This window comes from Hibiscus syriacus, unplaced genomic scaffold, assembly GCF_006381635.1.
Source record: "Hibiscus syriacus cultivar Baekdansim isolate YM2019G1 unplaced genomic scaffold, ASM638163v2 tig00117016_pilon, whole genome shotgun sequence".
NCBI classification, from domain to species: Eukaryota; Viridiplantae; Streptophyta; class Magnoliopsida; order Malvales; family Malvaceae; genus Hibiscus; species Hibiscus syriacus.
The window spans coordinates 3,778,563-3,798,278 of record NW_024063525.1 but is presented as its reverse complement, the minus strand read 5'-3'; the positions used below and the strand labels follow the sequence as shown (position 1 = coordinate 3,798,278).

General features: G+C 34.0%; 1 protein-coding gene across 2 annotated transcripts; it reads right to left on the bottom strand.

Moving 5' to 3' along the window:
* Nucleotides 1-493: 493 nt before the first annotated feature.
* On the bottom strand, nucleotides 494-17,817 carry LOC120195625 (apoptotic chromatin condensation inducer in the nucleus-like). 2 transcript variants are annotated; one of them, XM_039197593.1, is made up of 6 exons: nucleotides 17,535-17,817; nucleotides 15,644-16,984; nucleotides 14,959-15,156; nucleotides 14,713-14,864; nucleotides 14,079-14,580; nucleotides 494-504 (listed from the first exon to the last, which is right to left on the bottom strand). In XM_039197593.1, the coding sequence occupies exons 2-5, from the start codon at nucleotides 16,953-16,955 to the stop codon at nucleotides 14,089-14,091; spliced, it is 2,154 nt and encodes a 717-aa protein (XP_039053524.1). In that variant the 5' UTR covers nucleotides 16,956-16,984; nucleotides 17,535-17,817; the 3' UTR covers nucleotides 494-504; nucleotides 14,079-14,088. The 2 variants fall into 2 exon arrangements, with proteins under 2 accessions (XP_039053524.1, XP_039053523.1); XM_039197592.1 differs by lacking the exon at nucleotides 494-504 and having other exon boundaries at nucleotides 13,757-14,580.
* Between the last annotated feature and the right edge of the window lie 1,899 nt (nucleotides 17,818-19,716).

Here is a 19,716-nt window from a genome sequence, read left to right as displayed (position 1 = left end):
AGCTTATTTATATCTTCCTCTAATAGTGCAAATGATGCAATAGTAGCATCAACAATAACCATAGACCCTTGGATAACATACAATACTCCATTGTTTCTTTTTCACCTTTATTATAACAAGCAAACCCTTGCTAACCTTAAACACTCCACCTTCAACGGAGTACTTATACCCTTTTGAGTCAAGTGTACTTAGCAATATCAAATTACGCTTTAAATCTAGAATATGTTGAACATCACTCAGGATTTTGACAATTTCATAATGTATCTTGACTTTGACACTATAAATTCATGAAATCTTGCAAGATGCATTATTACTCATTAGTACAATACCTATTGAAACAACTTTATAAGTCACAAACCATTCACATTTAGGACAAATGTGATAGGTTCTTAGAGTCAATGATCTACTCCTCACTTTTTTTTGCATTGTCGTCAGAAGATACCAGGAGTTAACACTCAACATCTTCTGTAACATCTGTAATGTCAAATCTATATGCAGACTGATCTCCAACCTCTCTCTTTATCTTATTTTGTAACTTATAACACTATGCTTTAATATGATCTTTCTTTTTATAAAAGTTATAAGTTTTAACTCGGTTGAAAAATTTGATATGCTCATTCCTTTATCAGAAGAATGCTTGTTTTTCTTCTACGATATGAGCTAGTCAATCCATGGACCATATAACCCTCTATGGGGCTCGAAACTAGATATAAGATGTTTTATATTATCAAATGAGTGCAAGCCATTGTACAATTTTTTCAAGAGTGAGTGTTTTATGACTGTACATAATTATGTCTTTGAAAGATGACTAGGAAGGAGGCGGTGAACATAGGAGGATCGACCCTAAGTCCTCTTGATCTTAATAAAGCCTTAAGATCAGATACAATTGTTTTAATGCGGTCAGCTGCTCTTCAAGAGATGAACTTTTCGTTAACTTGAGAGAATAAATATGCTACTTTAAGTGCAACTTGTTGATCAACGATTTCTGTATGCATAGTTACTCTAACTTTACCCATAATGAAGTAGTTGTCTACTCCTTCAACACATCTTAGAAAATTTGATTTGATAACTGTAAACGAATTTGAGAAAGGTCTTTATGATCGTTAAATTTTTTTCCCATTCGTCCATTGTGTTGTCATCTTCTTATCAAATCTTATATTGCATCATGTAGATCTAATGTTAAGTTAATCGATCAGATGAATCGGCCAAGAGGGTGTGAATTGGCAATAAAAATTTTGGTGGAAGCTTTTGCAGAAAATTGAAAATATTTGTACAGCGATTTAGAGTGGTTCGACTTTCTCAATCAAAGTCTACGTTCACTACCTTAGCTATCCACACTAAGGATTTTTCACAAATTCACTAATTTGTCTTTCTTTTGAGGACAAAGAGTAACCTTACAAATCCCTCAAGAATTATACCCCAATTTCTTGAGAACACTCTCTCCCAAAGAGAAAATTACAAATTTCGCAAACTTACAGAAAAACCTCACAAGGCAAGATTTTTGCACAATTCTAGAACAAAGAAAGAACACTCAAGAATAAATACAATTGAGCACAAATGGTGTTCTTGAAAGCAAAATGAATATTGAATGGAAAATAGGCTTGAATTTCTCAAACTTGAGGTTTGATGCTTTCTCGTTGATTCTCTCTCAATTCTTGTTGATCAATGGCTTCAGAACTTGTTTAAATACACCTTGGATTGATTCTGAACGTTGGGGATCATTGGTGAAGTCAATAGAGTCGTTATGGTGTGTTTTCCATTTTAAAAAAATCACTTAGGAGCGTAAGTGTATCGGTACACCATCAAAGGGTATCGGTGCACTCAGTGTAAAATTCAAATATTTCGATCGTTATTTGACCTAGTGTATCGGTACACCCAAGGGATATCGGTACACTAATTACATTCGATGTTTCTCGGAGCCAGAGGGGTATCGGTACACTCGGTTGTGTATTGGTACCCTTATTACATTCGAAATTCAGGGGTATCGGTACATCCTATGGGTGTATCGGTACACCCTTACTTGAAAATCATTTTTAGCTCGATTAAGGTTCGAAATACTTTGTAAAAATTGTTTCAAAACTATTTTAAGATTAAAACACAATTTTACACTTAAGTAAGGATTAATATTGTCATTTGAAAACTTGGAGTAATATTTTTTATATTCAAATAATTTAATCGAATATATAATTTAAAATTGAATATAAAATCTTAAAATTCAATAATACTTTATTTAATATATCGAAACATCAAAATATTTTCAACAATCTCCCCTTTTTTATATAACAAAATATTTTTTTGTTAAAAATCATTTTTGAAATCAATTTTGAAAAATTACTCCCCCTTACTGTATTTTCCCCATTTTTGTTAAATCAAATAGACTCTATGAAAAATCATTTTTAAATAAGTTTTTAAGAAAAATAGCCAATTGATTTATATAGATATAGCTATTGCTGCTAAGATCACAATCAAGAGAATTGTTAGTCATTAGTCCATAATCAATATTCATAAATAATGTGTAATGGTAATTAGTCATATCTAATATGTAAATGATGCAAAAACTATTGAAAAATCAATTTAAGTTCAAATAACTAATAATCATTCAAACAAAAAACAAAAAAATCCAAACATCCACAAACATCCAAGTTTAATCATCCAAAAACATCAAAATGTTTTAACAATAAGTTCAAATTCAACCTATGAAAACTAAGCAAGATTAGGTTTAATCATCCATCGGTGGATCGGGAGGAGGAAAATGTGCTCGAAGAGCAGTCATTTCTAGTGTGAGGACATTGAGTCTTTCGTTCATTGCTTTATGATTAGCTCGCATCTCCCGTTGGTTTTCCAATTGTTGAGCCCCTATAGCGGTTAAGTGGGACTCTATGGATGCAAACCTCATGTCAAATGTCTCCATAAATGATTGAAAATATGGAGGCATCTGACTCTCTTGCTGGTCCAGCTCGTCCTCATATAAGTTAACGGGATCATCGAAATCCCAAAAAAGATCTTCAAGCTCTGGATCATCATCAGCCGGTGCCAGTGCATCTCGTGAAGAACTAGCACCCGATGTTTTCTGGGTTGATCTAACCCATTGATCTTTATCCCCGGACCAGCCCGATGTTTGCAAAGTTTTGAGATTTATTAGGCTCTTAAGAGGGAGGCTACATCAAGGCAGACCCTAAGATTGGATTTGATAAAGAAATTACTAAAAATACAACCGTAAACTAAGGTTTCTACGTGTTTATACGGGACATTGTTTACGGTTTTAACTAGTTCAGCAAAAATAATTTGTGGCAAATTAATTTTCTTATTATGTTGGATACAATGTATCCACCATAAATCTAAAGCTCTAAGGGTGGAGTACCTACCTCTGGAAGGTCTAAACCACCAAGAGATAATTAAATAAAGAAACCACAATTTCTTTCTCATTACCTAAACCGACGTTATCTAAACCAAATGTCCTAGCGATTGAGTCGGAGTCAATATGAATGTATTGGCCTAAAAGATAAGACCAAATACTGACAGTGGCAGTTTGAGACTCATTTTAGACACACCGCATTAAAAAAGAAAATACAGACGAGTTGGTGATAAACGACACGTTTAAGCTGAAAAAGTTTATCAAATTTCCAAGATCGGAGGGTAGGAAGATATTCAAAATTCATATCAATCATAGCTTGAATAGAAGGGATACGTTATTCCTGGATGTTATAGGACTCGAATAGGTTAACAAACCTATGGTAGAGATTTTTTCGACAGTCGGGTTCGTTAAAACAGGAATTTAGGATGGTCATTTTCGGTTCGTTTGGGTTTGGATTAGGATTAGGATTAGGAGATGGAATAAGAGGTCGTTTGGTGGTTGGTTTGACCGACTAGACGAAGACCTAGGGCATTTAGACATGATTGTTAAATTGGAATGGGATTAAGGAATGCTTGCAATTTGAAAACACATGTATGTAATTATATCAACCCCAAAACTCAATATGAGTCCGCAATATTTCAAGGTTCTCTACATAATGTCCTAATGGGCAAAATTTGAAAACTATTTTGAAATGCGATGTTTGAAAAATCATAATAAGTATAGTTTTCATTAAAACATCAAAAACAACAATTTTTAACAACAAAACAAATTTTTTCGATTTTTTTTTAAAAATTGAGAAATCTTGTGTTTTTGATGAAATTTGTTGTAGATTCTTGTTCTAAATCAAAATCTAACAAATACCCGATATCTATTTCAACCTAGAACAAATTAAAACTAGTCCTATGTTCAAAAATCAATAAAATAGTGGTTTTATAAAAAAAATTACCTTGGAAATTTTGAATTGAGTGAGATATGATGTAGTTTGCACAATTTTGATGATCGTAGCAAGATTTGGAGTTGAAAAACTAGTGATTTCCGACTTAAATTGTTGATTTTGAGTAAATTTGAAAGTATGGTGAGAGAGAGGGACGAACGGCGTAAGGTGTTTTTATTTTAGGGGTTTGGCAAAAATGATAATTTAGGGATTTAAAGTCAAACACCCAACGGGTGTACCGGTACACCTCTGGGTGTATCGATACACATTCAAGGAATGTAACGATACACATTCATAGTGTATCGATACATAGTGAGATACATAGTGAGGAGGTATCGATACCTAGGTATCGATACACTTTGCACAGAAATGTCAAAATCTGTTTTTAAGCACTTAGAATTCTAAATTAATCAACTCTAGTGGTATTGGTAACTCATAAATCGAAAATTAACTATGTTCAATCAATCAAATCTACTCTTAAATTTTATTTGAACATATTATTAATTTTCACTAAAGATCAAAAACTCCCCCTAACTATTAGCATAGAATGCAATAAAAATGTTATTTTTATAAGCATTTTTCATTTCTAATTAAAAGTGCTAAAATTATTTTAAACACTAAGTCAAGGTATGTTTGTTAAACCTAATTCTCTTCTTAAGTGTCCAAAATCTTTCTTTGTCTAAATGTTTTGTAAAAATATCAGCTATTTGATACAAAGTATCAACAAATTTTAGAACTATATCTCCTTTTGTGACATGATCTCTAATGAAATGATGTCTAATTTCAATGTGCTTAGTTATAGAGTGTTAGATGGGATTTTTAGTGAGACAAATAGCACTAGTATTGTCATACTTGATATATATGGTACCAACTTCAATTCCATAATCAAAAAGTTATTGTTTCATCCATAAAACTTGTGCGCAACAACTACCCGCTGAAATGTATTCCGCTTCAGTGGTAGATAACAACACTATTTTGTTTCTTTGAAAACCAAGAAATCAACATATTTCCTAGGAATTGACAAGTACCGGAGGTATTTTCCTATCTATTTTGCATCCTCCATAATCCGTATCAGAGAAGGCATGCAAGCTAAAGCTAGAGTCTCTACGATACCAAAGTTCTAAACTATGAGTGTTCTTAAGGTATCTAAAGATTCTCTTAATGGCTTTTAGATGTGATTCCTTAGGGCATGATTGATATCTAGCACATAAGCAAACACTAAACATAATGTCTGGTCTACTTGCGGTTAGATAAAGCAAAGAGCCAATCATAAACCTATAAAGTTTAACATATATACATTTACCTCCTTCATCTTTGTCAAGCTTTGTAGATGGGCTTATTGGAGTAGCTTGGGGTTTGACATTTTCCAAGTTGAACTTCTTGAGCATATCCTTGATGTATTTTGCTTGATTGATGAAGATGCCATCTTTTCTTTGCTTGATTTGGAGTCCCAAGAAAAATGAAAGCTCCCCCATCATGCTCATCTTAAATTCACTCTACATTAGCTTAGAAAATTCTTGGCAAAGAGCATCATTAGTAGAACCAAATATTATATCATCAACATAAATTTGAACTACTAATAAATCTTTACCTTTTCTCTTTAAAAACAATATAGTGTCAACTTGGGGTTTGACATTTTCCAAGTTGAACTTCTTGAGCATATCCTTGATGTATTTTGCTTGATTGATGAAGATGCCATCTTTTCTTTGCTTGATTTGGAGTCCCAAGAAAAATGAAAGCTCCCCCATCATGCTCATCTTAAATTCACTCTACATTAGCTTAGAAAATTCTTGGCAAAGAGCATCATTAGTAGAACCAAATATTATATCATCAACATAAATTTGAACTACTAATAAATCTTTACCTTTTCTCTTTAAAAACAATATAGTGTCAACTTTCCCTTTTGAAAACCTTTTTCGATTAAAAAGTTTGGCAAAGTTTGGCAATCTTTCATACCAAGCTCTAGGAGCTTGTTTTAAACCATATAAAGCTTTTGTCAACTTAAAAACATGATTTGGAAATTTTGGATCTTCAAAACCATGAGGTTTTTCCACATACACTTCTTTTATAAAACCATTTAAAAATGCACTTTTAACGTCCACTTGATATAATTTAAATTCATTAAAACATGCAAATGCTAATAACATTCTTATTGCTTCCATCCTAGCTACGAGAGCATATGTTTCATCATAGTATATGCCCTCTTCTTGAGTATAGCCTTGAGCAACAAGTCTAGCTTTGTTTCTCACTATATTACCACTCTCATCTAGTTTGTTCCTAAACACCCATTTAGTACCTACAATAGATTTATTACTAGGCCTTTCAACTAATGTCCATACTTTACTTCTCTCAAATTGATTTAACTCTTCTTGCATAGCCATAATCTAATTTTCATCATTTAATGCTTCTTGAATATTCTTAGGCTCTATGCATGAGATAAATGCAACATAATTACATATATTTCTAAGAGAAGATCGAGTAGTTACCCCTTTGGATGGATCACCTATAATTTCACCATCCTTGACATAGTTGTATTCTCTTGGGTAAGAGACTTCCCTTTCTTCAATGGTTGGATTCTCGAGAGCATCTTGAGTTTCTTCATGCTTTACTTCTTCCTTCGATGATGATTCTCCAACGTCATGTGCATTTACAATACATACATCATCATCAACACAAGAATCCTTCCTCAAAAGGGGATTATCATATAAAACAACATGTATAAACTCTTCTACCACTAAAGTTCTTTTATTAAATACTCGATAAGCTTTAGAATTTAAGGAATAACCCAGAAAAATTCCTTCATTAATTTTACAATAAATTTGCCAAGATTATCTTTACGGTTGTTTAAAACAAAACATTTACATCCAAATGGATGAAAATAACTAATGTTAGGCTTTTTATTTTTGAAAAGTTCATATGGAGTTTTCTTCAAAATAGGCCTAATCATTACTCGATTTATAACATAACAAGTGGTATTTGTGGCTTATGCCCAAAAATGTTTTGGCAAATTGTTTTCACAAAGCATGGTTCTAGCCATTTCTTCTAAAGTTCGATTTTTCCTCTCAACAACTCCATTTTGTTGAGGGGTTCTAGGTGCTGAAAAATTATGGATAATCCCATTTGAATTACAAAACTCAATAAATCCAAGATTTTCAAATTTAGTACCATGATAACTCCTAACACTAGAAATGGAGTAACATTTTTTGTTTTAGATTACTTTTGAAAGCGTGATGAATTTTTCTAATGCTTCATCTTTAGTACTTAAGAATAGAAACCAAATATATCTAGAATAGTCATCTACCAAGACAAATGCATATTGTTTTCCACCCAAGCTAGTAGTCCTAATTGGCCTAAAAAGATCTATATGGATCAATTGTAATATTCTACTAGTTGATACATCATTAATTGATTTAAAGGAAACTTTCTTTTGTTTTCCTTTTGAGCATGCATCATAGAGTTTATCTTTGTCAAATTTTAGCTTTGGAAACCCTCTTACTAAATCTCCTTGAATTAGTCTTTGTAAAACACTCATGCTTGTATGACCTAGTCTCCTGTGCCATAACCAACTGTCATCTCCATCCTTAGCAACTAGGCACAAGTTAGTCATATTAGCATAATCTAAATGCACCATATATATGTTTCCTATTCTATGACCAATAAGCATAATTCGATTAGATGCAATGTCAACAATTTTACAACCATTTGTTTCAAATAAGACATTGTATCCTTTATCGCATAATTCACATATAATACTTTTTCTATTTGTATGGAAGAAGTATTACCTATTGTACTTATACCTTCAATGTAACCTTTTGAGTTGTCACCAAGGGTTACCACTCCTCCATTTTTGTTGTTAAGCTCTATAAATCGCCTCTTGTCTCCGGTCATATGTCTTGAGAATCCACTATCAATGAACTATGAATTTGAACTTGTATTTTGTGTCTTGTAGCCATGCTTCTTTTCCTACAAACATAGATTAATTTTTGATTTTTGGTACCCAAATTCTTTTGGGTCCATAATCATTAGTTCCTAAAATTTTAGTCCCCTTGGGTATCCATTTGTGTAGGATATCCTTATCTTTAGTAGTAATGAGTTCTTTAAGAACCTAATACTTCTAACGATTTTTCCATTAGAGGTTCTTTGGGGACCTCTATGATTGTAAGATTTAAAATTCTTTCTAATATAGTTGGATTTTGAACTTTCTCCTTTTTCAAAATGTTTTGGTCCAACTTTATTGAAAAAAGCTTTAAGATCATCAATTTCTTTTTTATGATCATCGTTGACTCTTGAAAATAAATTATGAAAATCATAATTTTTCTTTTCAAAATCTTTGATTTTGATTTGTAATTCATTAATTTTACTTTCAATATCATTGTTGGTCTTGGATATGAGATTATTTTTGTTTTTTAATTTTGAAATATCTTTCTTGTATTTTGAAAATAATTTCTCATAATCCGAAGGTAACCCAGTTAGGAATGGCAAACGGGTACAGTTTCGTGGATTCCGCACCGCATCCGCTCCAATTGAAGCGGGGATGGGTATAATTTTAGCCGGTAGTGGGCGGGTGTGGATTTATAAAGTGGTACCCGTCGTGGGTGGTGGGCGGGTAATGGGTTTGAGACATTACCCGCCCCGCATCCGCCCACCTAGCTAAATATCTATTTAATTTTGGACCATTATGAATTTAGGTGTAATTTTAGAGACTAATTTATTAATTTTAATATTGTATAATATATAACATATAATTTATCCAAATATTAAGGATATTTAGTCTTTAATCTGATTTTAATTAGGGAAATATTCGGCTCTTTGATTAAACACATAATCCCACTAACCACGTCACTTTCCATGTTCTTTAGCTCATGTTGTCCATCCAAACACAAATTAGCCGTACTATAAGCATTAACATCAAAAGCAGCAGTTTCCATGTTCTTTAGCCCCTCAAAACCCATATTAGGCGCACTATGAGCATTAACATCGAAAGCAACACAACAATCCAGCTCTGTGACTACATGCTCCCTACAATCTGTCTCCATAACATTCGTAGAGTTACTCCTCTGACAAATTGAAGCATGCGCTGCTACCCCATCACGAACTGTCTGGGAACCAACTCCAACATCCCATTAGTTTGCTGTCATGCGAGTCTAGATGGGTATGTTGCTAGTGGGTAGTGGGTGTGGGGATGGATTTGAAAATGTACCCGCGTGGGCGGGTGTGGATTTGAAAATTTGTACCCATCATGGGTGGTGGGCAGGTGGTGATTGAAAAATATTAGGTGGGTATGGGGATGGGGGAGGGGGTATCCGCACCCGACCCGCCCGTTTGCCATCCCTAAACCCAGTATATTCCTCTAATAACTCATCATAAGAATAATCTTCAAAATCAAATGAGTTAGAGGTTACCTGAGAATCTTCCCCGGTGGCCATCAAGCACAAGTTTACTACTTCTTGTTCCTCTTCATTTGATGATTCATCATCATCACTCCAAGTTGGGCTTCATTAATTACGGGCAATCGTATTTGACATGCCCGTGCTTTTTGCATTCGTAGCAAATGATTGGGTCCTTCTCCTTTGGTTCATTTTTGAAGCCTTCATTTCTTTTGAATTTTCTTCCTCAGTTGGGCTTCATTAATTTTTTGAACCATTTGGCAAATAATGTCATCTCTTCATCATCGTCGTCATCATCAGAATCACTCTCAACTTTTGTGGATTTGAGACCAACTCCAACATTCTTCTTTTTCTCCGTCTCCTTCTTTGTCTCGTCCTTCTTCTCGAGGTCTACCTCATCTTGAATCATCATTTCATGAGTGAGGAGAGAACCGATGAGTTCATCGAGAGTTAAAGACTTTAAATTTTTAGCTTCGATAATCATCGTCTTCTTTGATTGTCAAGCTTTTGGAAGAGAATAAATTATCTTCCTCACAAGCTTTTCGTTGGGGATTACTTCTCCAAACGCTTTAAGGTCATTGACAATCACGGAGAATCTATCCATCATAGCTTTGATGTCTTCATCCGATTTCATCCTTAAATTTTCATAGCTATGAGTAAGAAGACTAATTTTGGATTCTTTTAGCTCGTTGGTGCCTTCATGAGTGACTTGTAGTTTATCCCATATCTCCTTGGCGGTTGTACAAGATGAAATTTTCTCGTATTCATCTGGTCCAAGAGCACAAAATAGAATATGGATAGCCTTTAAGTTGAGCTGGAACATTCTCGTCTCTTCTTCACTCAACAAATTTGGATCTATGGATGGTTCAGAGTATTAGATCACCATGATCTTCCATGCTCTCATGTTACTATCTTGAATGAAGTACCTCATCCTATTCTTCCAATAAGTATAGTTAGCTCCATTGAAGAAAGGAGGCTTGTTGATGGGCAAGGACTCAAGAGCGAAGTCGAAGTTTGATGTAGATGCCATTGATGACTTGAATATCGATATATCTCTTCCCGAATTAACTCAAGAGGTGGTAAAACCTTCAAATGAGTATAGCTCTGATACCAATTGTTGAGTTAATCGATCGGATGAATCGGCCAAGAGGTGGTGAATTGGCAATAGAAATTTAGTTATAAGCTTTTGCAAAAAATTGAAAAATATTTGCACAACGATTTAGAGTGGTTCGACTTTCTCAACCAAAGTCTACGTCCACTACCTTAGCTATCCACACTAAGGATTTTCCACAAATTCACTAATTTGTCTTTCTTTTGAGGACAAAGAGTAACCTTACAAATCCCTCAAGAATTATACCCTAATTTCTTGAGAACAATCTCTCCCAAATAGAAAATTACAAATTTCGCAAACTTACAAAAAAACCTCAATAGGCAAGTTGTTTGCACAATTCTAGAACAAAGAAAGAACACTCAAGAATAAATACAATTGAGCACAAATGGTGTTCTTAAAAGCAAAATGAATATTGAATGGAAAATAGGTTTGAATTTCTCAAACATGAGGTTTGATGCTTTCTCTTTGATTCTCTCTCAATTCTTATTGATCAATTGCTTCAGAACTTGTTTAAATACACCTTGGATTATTTTGAATGTTGGGGATCATTGGTAAAGTCAATAGAGCCGTTATGGTGTGTTTTCCATTTAAAAAATCACTTGGGAGCGTAAGTGTATCGGTACACCATCAAAGGGTATCGGTACACTCAGTGTAAAATTCAAATATTTCAACCGTTATTTGACCTAGTGTATCGGTACACCCAAGGGGTATCGTTACACTAATTACATTCGATGTTTCTCGGAGCCAGAGAGGCATCGGTACCCTTATTACATTCGAAATTCAGGGGTATCGGTACATCCTATGGGTGTATCGGTACACCTTTACTTGAAAATCATTTTTGGCTCGTTTAAGGTTCGAAATACTTTGTAAAAATTGTTTCAAAAATATTTTAAGATTAAAACACAATTTTGACACTTGAGTAAGGATTAAAATTGTCATTTGAAAACTTGGAGTAATATTTTTTATATTCGAATAATTTAATCGAATATATAATTTAAAATTGAATATAAAATCTTAAAATTCAATAATACTTTATTTGTTATATCGAAACATCAAAATGTTTTCAACATCTAATTATACAATAACATCTCGAATCTTCACCTGCCATAATGAGAACCTAGTGTTTCGATCGAACAGCGGAATATAAAACTTTTATTGATGCTATTATCTTGAACGTGAAGCTCTTATACGAGTTTATCATGATTATCAGTATGATTAATGGCAAACAAAATGATCGAAAAGGAAAAAAAAAATAAAGAATAACAAGATTTACGTGAAAAACCTCAAAGAAAAACCTTAGGCAGAGAAGAAGAAAATTTCACTATGTTGAAGAAGTTTAAGATTTGTTACAACTATTACAAAATTCACACAAAACCCTAAATTCAAATTTCTATTTACACAGAGAAGGAATTGGCATAGGAATAATCGTACTCCAAATGAATTTCCTTTCTTGATCAACATAAAAGCGGCAAAAGAATTAGAATAACAAACGAATTCAACTGCTATGTGCCGCAAGGGTTGATCTACAACACAACTCTAACAAAAATAATATCATTCATAAAATCAAATGAACTGCAATGTTTACATTTAAAAAAATAAGAAAAATATTAATTTTTAAATAAAATTCACTTCATCGATTTAGTAGTACATTTTAAGCGATGTGAAAATTAAATTCAAATTCTTAATTTTTAAAATTCCTTGGATCTATAAAAGAAAGGGTAAATTACACGGATCATCACTGTACTTTGCTCTATTTCCTATTTCACTCACTGTACTTTAAAACTGATCAATTTCATCACTGAACTTAATATAATGGACAAATTTGGTCACTCGGTTGTTTCCCCACTAACAGCCGTTTCCCACGCTCCCACAATTGTCGTCTCAATCCCACTTCCACAATAATAGAGCGACGCCGAAGGGACAATACCACATGGGTTTCAGTCGGAACTAGGCAATGAGGTACAACGGCGGTGGAATCGACCGAAAATCAAAAAATCAACAGCGGCGTCAAGCAACTTTCTCACAATTTATGACGTTTTGACGATCGATTTTGAGTAACTGGTGGTTGGGTTTTACTCGAGAGGTGACACTGGGACTACTGATGGCGGCGGTGCAAGCCACCGTTGGTCAGACACGATGGATCGAAAGGGAAATGTGTTTCTGGAAAAGGCCATTAATGAGAGAAACGGTTGAGTGACCAAATTTGTCAATTATATTATGTTCAGTGATGAAATTGACTAGTTTTAAAGTACAATGAGTGAAATAGAAAATAGAGCAAAGTACAGTGATGATTTGTGTAATTTACCCTAAAAATAATTTAGTCTGAATTAAATTCAATATTTTAACGTTTAAACTAAATTCAACATCGTAATCTCAATTTTAAGACGTTGAGAATTTAAATTTAATTTTAAAATGTGTTCCCTTGGAAATGATCTTACCTACTTATTTATAAGGGAGTACATTCTGAAAATAATTTCAATTTCTTAACTTGCTAAAATCGAGACTACTAATCATAAGCCGTATGAAAATGAACTTAAAGGCGTTTGAGCATGTTTATAAAAATACTTAATTCTTATTAACACCAAAATCATTCTCAAATAATTCATTTTTAATAAAAGAAAATCATATTTTAAAAAATCACATTTAAAAAAGTGATTATTGACTTATTGACTCACATTTGAAAAAAAAAAGTCTTAATTCATTTTCAATAAAAAAATCATATTTGAAAAAGTGATTATTGACTCTGAAGCTCAAAATATAATACTTTTACGTTAGAAGAACTTGTTTGAAGAAATCCCCAAATCAAGTTGAAAAAGTCGTGCGAGAGAAGATTTTTGTCAATCCCGAGTCATTCCATCAACAAACTCAGAAGCACATTTGCACAAAAGTAGATGATAAAACCCCAACTGAAACTACACAAATACATAAAACGAGATGGAGAACATGATAATAATACCGGGGACTCTCCGTCAAAACGACACCCAGAGTAAGATTCTACAAAATCAGGTTCATAAAAGTAGAGGTTATTGTTCAGAAGGTGAACTAAACTCGAACAAAAGAGAAACAATCCATTACAAAAGAGAGCTCTAAGTCTGAAAGATTCTAATGCTATATGGAACTTAAAACTCAAGCCCAAAGTAGCTGTCAGAAAACCGATACACATCACCGGATAAGTATTCCTCCGCATTGCTGGAATAATTTCAAATTAATTAAAACCTGCAGACCTGCAAAGATGCAATTATGTGACACTTTCTAACCAGTATCTAACAAACCAACCAATAAGAAAACTACAGCCTCATCTCTACTGCTTCATGTTTCTTCCCTCTGCTGCTTGCTTTGCTGCAACTTGATCATCTGACAATGGCAAATAGTAGATCCTGGGAGTTGCTTTGGTTTTCCAAAACAGATCATCCAGAGTGACAATTGGAGGATCTACTTTCTCAGGAGGTGAAGGTGGAAGTGGGAGCCGTTCTCTAACTGGTGGAGGGTTAGACAAAGGTGGTGGTAGTGGAAGCGCAGAAGGTGGTGGTAGTGGAAGCGCAGAAGGTGGTGGAAGCTGCGGTCTAGAAATCTGTTGACGAGGGGAAGGCTGGGGCTGAGAAGCAGGTTGAGCTTGAGGTGCAGCAGACCCATAAGTCCCAGGAGCAGTTGGAGTCTGAGGTGGAGCGTCAACCCGAGTTTTAACTTCCAGTGGATCAACAAAGCCTGCCACCAATAGACGTCCTCCATTAGGTGGCCATTGCAGGTTGTAAACAGCATTTCTTGTGTCTATTGCTTCTTCTACAGATGAATACTGCATCAATATAGTAATTCCCAAAGTGGATTAGATCAATAGAATATAACCCCAACATATAAAAAGCCAAAATGAATAATTAATCATAAACCAAAGAAGTCGAACAGATGGAAAGAAAGCAACAAGTCTTACTGTGACATAGCAATGAGTCTTAATGTGGTCCATCCAGAAGCTCGTTACAGTCCCAGTTTTCCCTAGAAGCTCTTGTACAGCTTTCAAGGTAAAAGGGCGAAGAAAATTATCAACTCTGAGAGAAGTGGTTGGAGCTTTTGGAGAAGGGGGAACTGCCAAATAAGATAAAACAAAAACCTTTGAGATGCTAAAGCCACCTTCAGTAGAATTCATTTTGAAGCAATTGACCAATAGATGATAACTCACCAACTCGTTCCTTAGGTGTATCTTCGCTTGCCATTGAGTCTGATCTAGAGATGTTACGTCTGAAAGCAGTAGGTTGAGTTCTGCCTTTAGGCGTGGTTGTGGGGATAAGATTAGATCCTTGATGTTCTGGAACTTTTATATTGTCAGAGTTCCATTTGCGCCGTTTTGATATCTCATTGTTTCCAACAGTTTCTTGATCTGTACAGACAGCTCATTAAGTGCGAATTGTCCATTTATCAAGAAGCAAACTACAGATTTCATTCTCAAAAAAGGATTCGCATTCTAAAAATTTATTCCCTCAACAACACAGCCAGCTCAATATTAAATGTGCCTATAAACATTGCTGTCAAGGGCTCTGGGAAGTCAGAAAACAATATAGAAAAGTAAAAGAACAAATATTATGCCAATTTCTATACAAGACCAATATAAATATATAATATATATATATTTAACCTCACAACCAAAGAAGCAGTGCTACATGGAAACAGTGTATAAACTATTGAATACAAAAAATTAAAACAAAGTTATTACATTCCGCACGTACAACTTAAGCAGATCAAGTTTCAAAAACCCTACTTAAATTAGTCATCTTAAGCATGTCTGTTATAGCTTCAAAATGCCATCAGTAAAGTAAAAGCATACATGCAAAGAAAGGACATAACAATTGCAGGCTATCGTCACTTACCATGAAGCTTTCTTTTTCCGGCAGGAACAAAAGGACCGCTCTTATTCTCAACAAAGATGTTCTTTTTATATGCAGATAAATCATCTCCAATAACATGAACAGAACTTTTCTCCCTCATAATGGGTGCTCCATTTTTTTCACTCCTTACTCCAGTTTCATCAGTACCATATTTAGAATCAATTTGTTTACTCTCAAGCACATCCTCCTCCATAGAGTCATCACCCGAACTTCTATCTAAATTTAATTTTTCTGAGTATGCCATCTCTGCACTATCATTTTTATTGCTCATGTCTACATTTGTAATATTCTTGTCATCGCTGTCATCAACAGGTGCCTTTATCTCAGGTGGCTCTCCAACATCCATTGGATGTGTTTCACCACTACCTGGGACAACATTGCTGGATGATGGTTCCACCATCTCTGACTTTATAACATCTAGGTCTAATTTGACATTATCAGCAATTATGTTATCCTTTAATTCAATCTTTTCATTATTTGACACAGAATCAGTAGGAATAGAATCAGATTTTACTTGAAACCCTAAATTAGGGCTGACCTCAGATACCTGGATGTTCAAAGCAGAAGAATCAGGCATGTCATCCTCATGTGGAGCCATTGAATCATCATTCTCCGGATGCACCTTCGAATCTTCAATGTCCAGCTGGGGCTTCAAATCATCCCTCTCAAGCTGAGATTTTGAACCCGGACACTCCAGCTGGCTCTTCGGTTCTTCATTCATCACTTCAGCCTCTGGACCCTCAGCCTCCACCTGAGTCTTTGGATCCTCGGTCTCCAAATTGATATTATTCTCATCCTCGTCTTGTCTTGAGCTCTGCAAATCTTGCCCAACAATCGGTACCTCAGATACCACATCCTTGTTAACTGTCATCTCAGTCTGAACGGTGGTAGATTTAGGAATGAGCTCCTCTTGCACGATGATGTCCCTTGCCAGAACTCCTTCGTGACCCAAAGCAGCTGCACTCTCATTAATGTCAACCTGAACCTTCACCCCACTCTCCTTCTCAATTTCACTTCCACTGTGATCCACAACATCTTTAACTGTCTCTGAAATATCCGACATCACCTTTTCAATCCCTCCCTCATCAACAGGATGGGGATCAGAATTTAAACCATTATCTTCCTCATTTTCAGTATTTTCCCTTTCTATTCGAAGGGCTTCGTCCAAACGTTTTACCAAATCCTCTTTCAAGCCCCGAGTTGTCAATTTCCTCCTCTTAAGTTCATCTTTCAACTCAGTAACCTTCCATTGATCAATTGGTCTATTGTCAAGTATTTGGTACTTTGATGACATCTTTTCCAAACAACTCTCACCTTCAAAACCTACGAGAAAAAAATCATATTCCTGAGAGCCATTCACCATAAACCTAAAAAAGTTGAGATTCTTGTAAAACAAGTGCAGTGAAAAAAGTGATCCAACAAGTCCAAAAAATGTTAAATTGCAAAATGAAGGTAAGTCATACTTAAAAACTAAAAGAATAAAGGACCTAAAGGCACAATCTTAATAGTTTAAACAATATGAATAATTCAGCACAGCAAAGAAAATAATTCCCAGAAATGAACCAGAAAAAAAAAGCATTGTGTTAGAGAAAGATCTCTTGACACCACAAAATAGTTTTTTTACCTTATTTTCCTGGACAAAATAAACATACAAGACACTTCCATTTTCTCCCAAAAAAAAAGAGCTAATACCGAAAAATATTAAGGGATAACAAACAGTAATATATTCGCTGCAAGCCCCAAATTTTCCAAACCCTACCATCAGAAATGAAACAACTGCACCAAAAATTAATCGATCTTTAAAACAAAAATAAAAAGCCACTAACAATCGTTAAAAAAAAGCTTGCATAGAGAAGAAATAGAGAATACTCACAGGATTATATTTTTAGGAAGCCACTACAACCGCACTTCCCTCACAGAAGAAATGAAAAATTCCCAGAAACGGCCTAATTGCAACAGACGAAACCCACCATTAGAGCAAACCCTAGTTTTCAACAAAGACAAAGTTATCGGAAACAAAGAAAAGAAATTAGAACAAGAGTATAAAAGTAAATGGAAAATAGAAGAGGATGTTTGTGAGAGAGTGGTTGATGAGCAAAATTGATTTTATTAATATAAAATCCGGTGCTTCTTTTCTTTTAGAATTTTTTTTTTGACTTTTCTTTAAGGATCTACAAGAGAGAAATTAGGATGAAATTAAAGAGAAGATGAAATTAGGGTTTTTATAGAATCTGAGAAGACACGCTGCCAATTGTTCTGGTGACGTACTTATCTTTGTTAGCACTCAAATGCCTAAATTGTCCTCATTGTTTTTCTATGGAGTCATGCTTAACTCACGTGATGGTTTTATTTTTAACTGAATGACACTTTTTGCCCCTACACTTTTTGTATTTAATGCTTTCATCCACAGAGTTATTATTTTTACATTTTTTGTCTTTCCTAATTTTTTAAATCCTTGTTAAAGATTAAATATTTTGAAATTCGATTTTTTATATAGTACAACAGGAAACTAGGGTATAATTTTTTAGATTAAAAAGATTGACGAAATTAAAATATTTTATAGTATTAGAAAATTATTTAAATTATTAAATTGAGTAAATTACACAAATGCATATATGATTTTTTTTTTGATTCATTTATTATAGCACGAACCAAGCAACTTCAGTAGTTAAGGGACTTACTATTATCCCTTAAGATCCTAAGTTTGAACACCGTATATGCTAGGGGTATGAATATTTAATATCAAATGATGAAAAGTATCTGAACAAATATTATCTTTTATTTACCACATATTTACCCAAAAAATTGTTAAAAATTATAAAACAAATAGTTAATTTATCAAATGTTTTAAAGGTGGGGAACTCATCTTTCATAGTAAGTGCAAATAACAGTATTGTTTCCCAACTCTTAAGTGGCGTTTGGTTCGTTGGAATCCCTTGAAATTAGGGAAATTAGAATCCAATTCCACTATTTTTCCATGTTTGGTTCAAGTTTTCAAAGGAGGAATTGGAATCCAATTCCATCAAGGGAGAGAAAGTAAATTACATCCATAACATGGTGAAATTGAAATCCTTTAGGTAACATTTGGTTCGCTTGAATGTTTCTGAGGGAATTGGAGTCTGTGAAGTAATTGGAATCTGTCAGGAATTGGAATCAAATTCCATATTCTGTTTGGTTCGAAGACATGTCAGATGAATTTGATTTCAGTAATGTAAAATGACAGGATTGTCCTTATTGTTTTTTTTTTCTTAATTTTAGTTTGTTTTATAAATTACATGTAGCAATATATTATAAAAATTTAAAAAATTAAATTTTAATTTTATTGATTGATTATTCATTTCAATAAATTATAAAAATCATACTAATAAACATAATAAGTTAAAATCATCCCAATTAGGGATGGCCATGAGTCGGGTTGGGTCAGATTTTTGGTCCACCCGATCCGACCCGACCCGACCAAAATAAAGTTTCACCCGACTCGACCCGACCCGACTCGAATATATGAATTAGAAACCCAACCCAAAATAATAAAAAAATTATTTTTATTCAATAAAAACAGTGACTTAATTGGAAATATATATAGGGGTATTACTGTAATTATTCCTAAATATATAAGGTAAAATTATATATTTTTTAGGTCAGGTCGGGTATTTTTCACCCTAAACCTGAACCCGACCCGACCCGAAAATCACACTTAAACAAAACCGACTCGACCCAACCAAAATAAAGTTTCACCAGACCCGACCCGAATATATTAATTAGAAATCCGACCCGACCCGAAATAATAAAAAAAAATTTATTCAATAAAAACAGTGACTTAATTGGAAAAAAAATATATATAGAGGGGTATTATTGTAATTTATTCCTAAATATATAAGGTAAAATTATATATATTTTCGGGTTGAGTATTTTTCACCCTAAACCCAAACTCGACCCGACCCGAATATCACAATTAAAAAAATCGACCCGACCTGACCAAAATAAAGTTTCACCCGACCCAACCCGAATATATGAATTAGAAACCCGACCCGAAATAATAAAAAAAATATTTTTAT

Coding starts and splice junctions, on each gene's coding strand:
- LOC120195625 (XM_039197593.1), bottom strand. CDS start 16,955: ATGTCATCAAAGTACCAAATACTTGACAATAGACCAATTGATCAATGG. Junction 15,157..15,643: donor CGGAAAAAGAAAGCTTCATG/GTAAGTGACGAT, acceptor CTGTCTGTACAG/ATCAAGAAACTGTTGGAAAC. Junction 14,581..14,712: donor AGACTCATTGCTATGTCACA/GTAAGACTTGTT, acceptor ATATTGATGCAG/TATTCATCTGTAGAAGAAGC.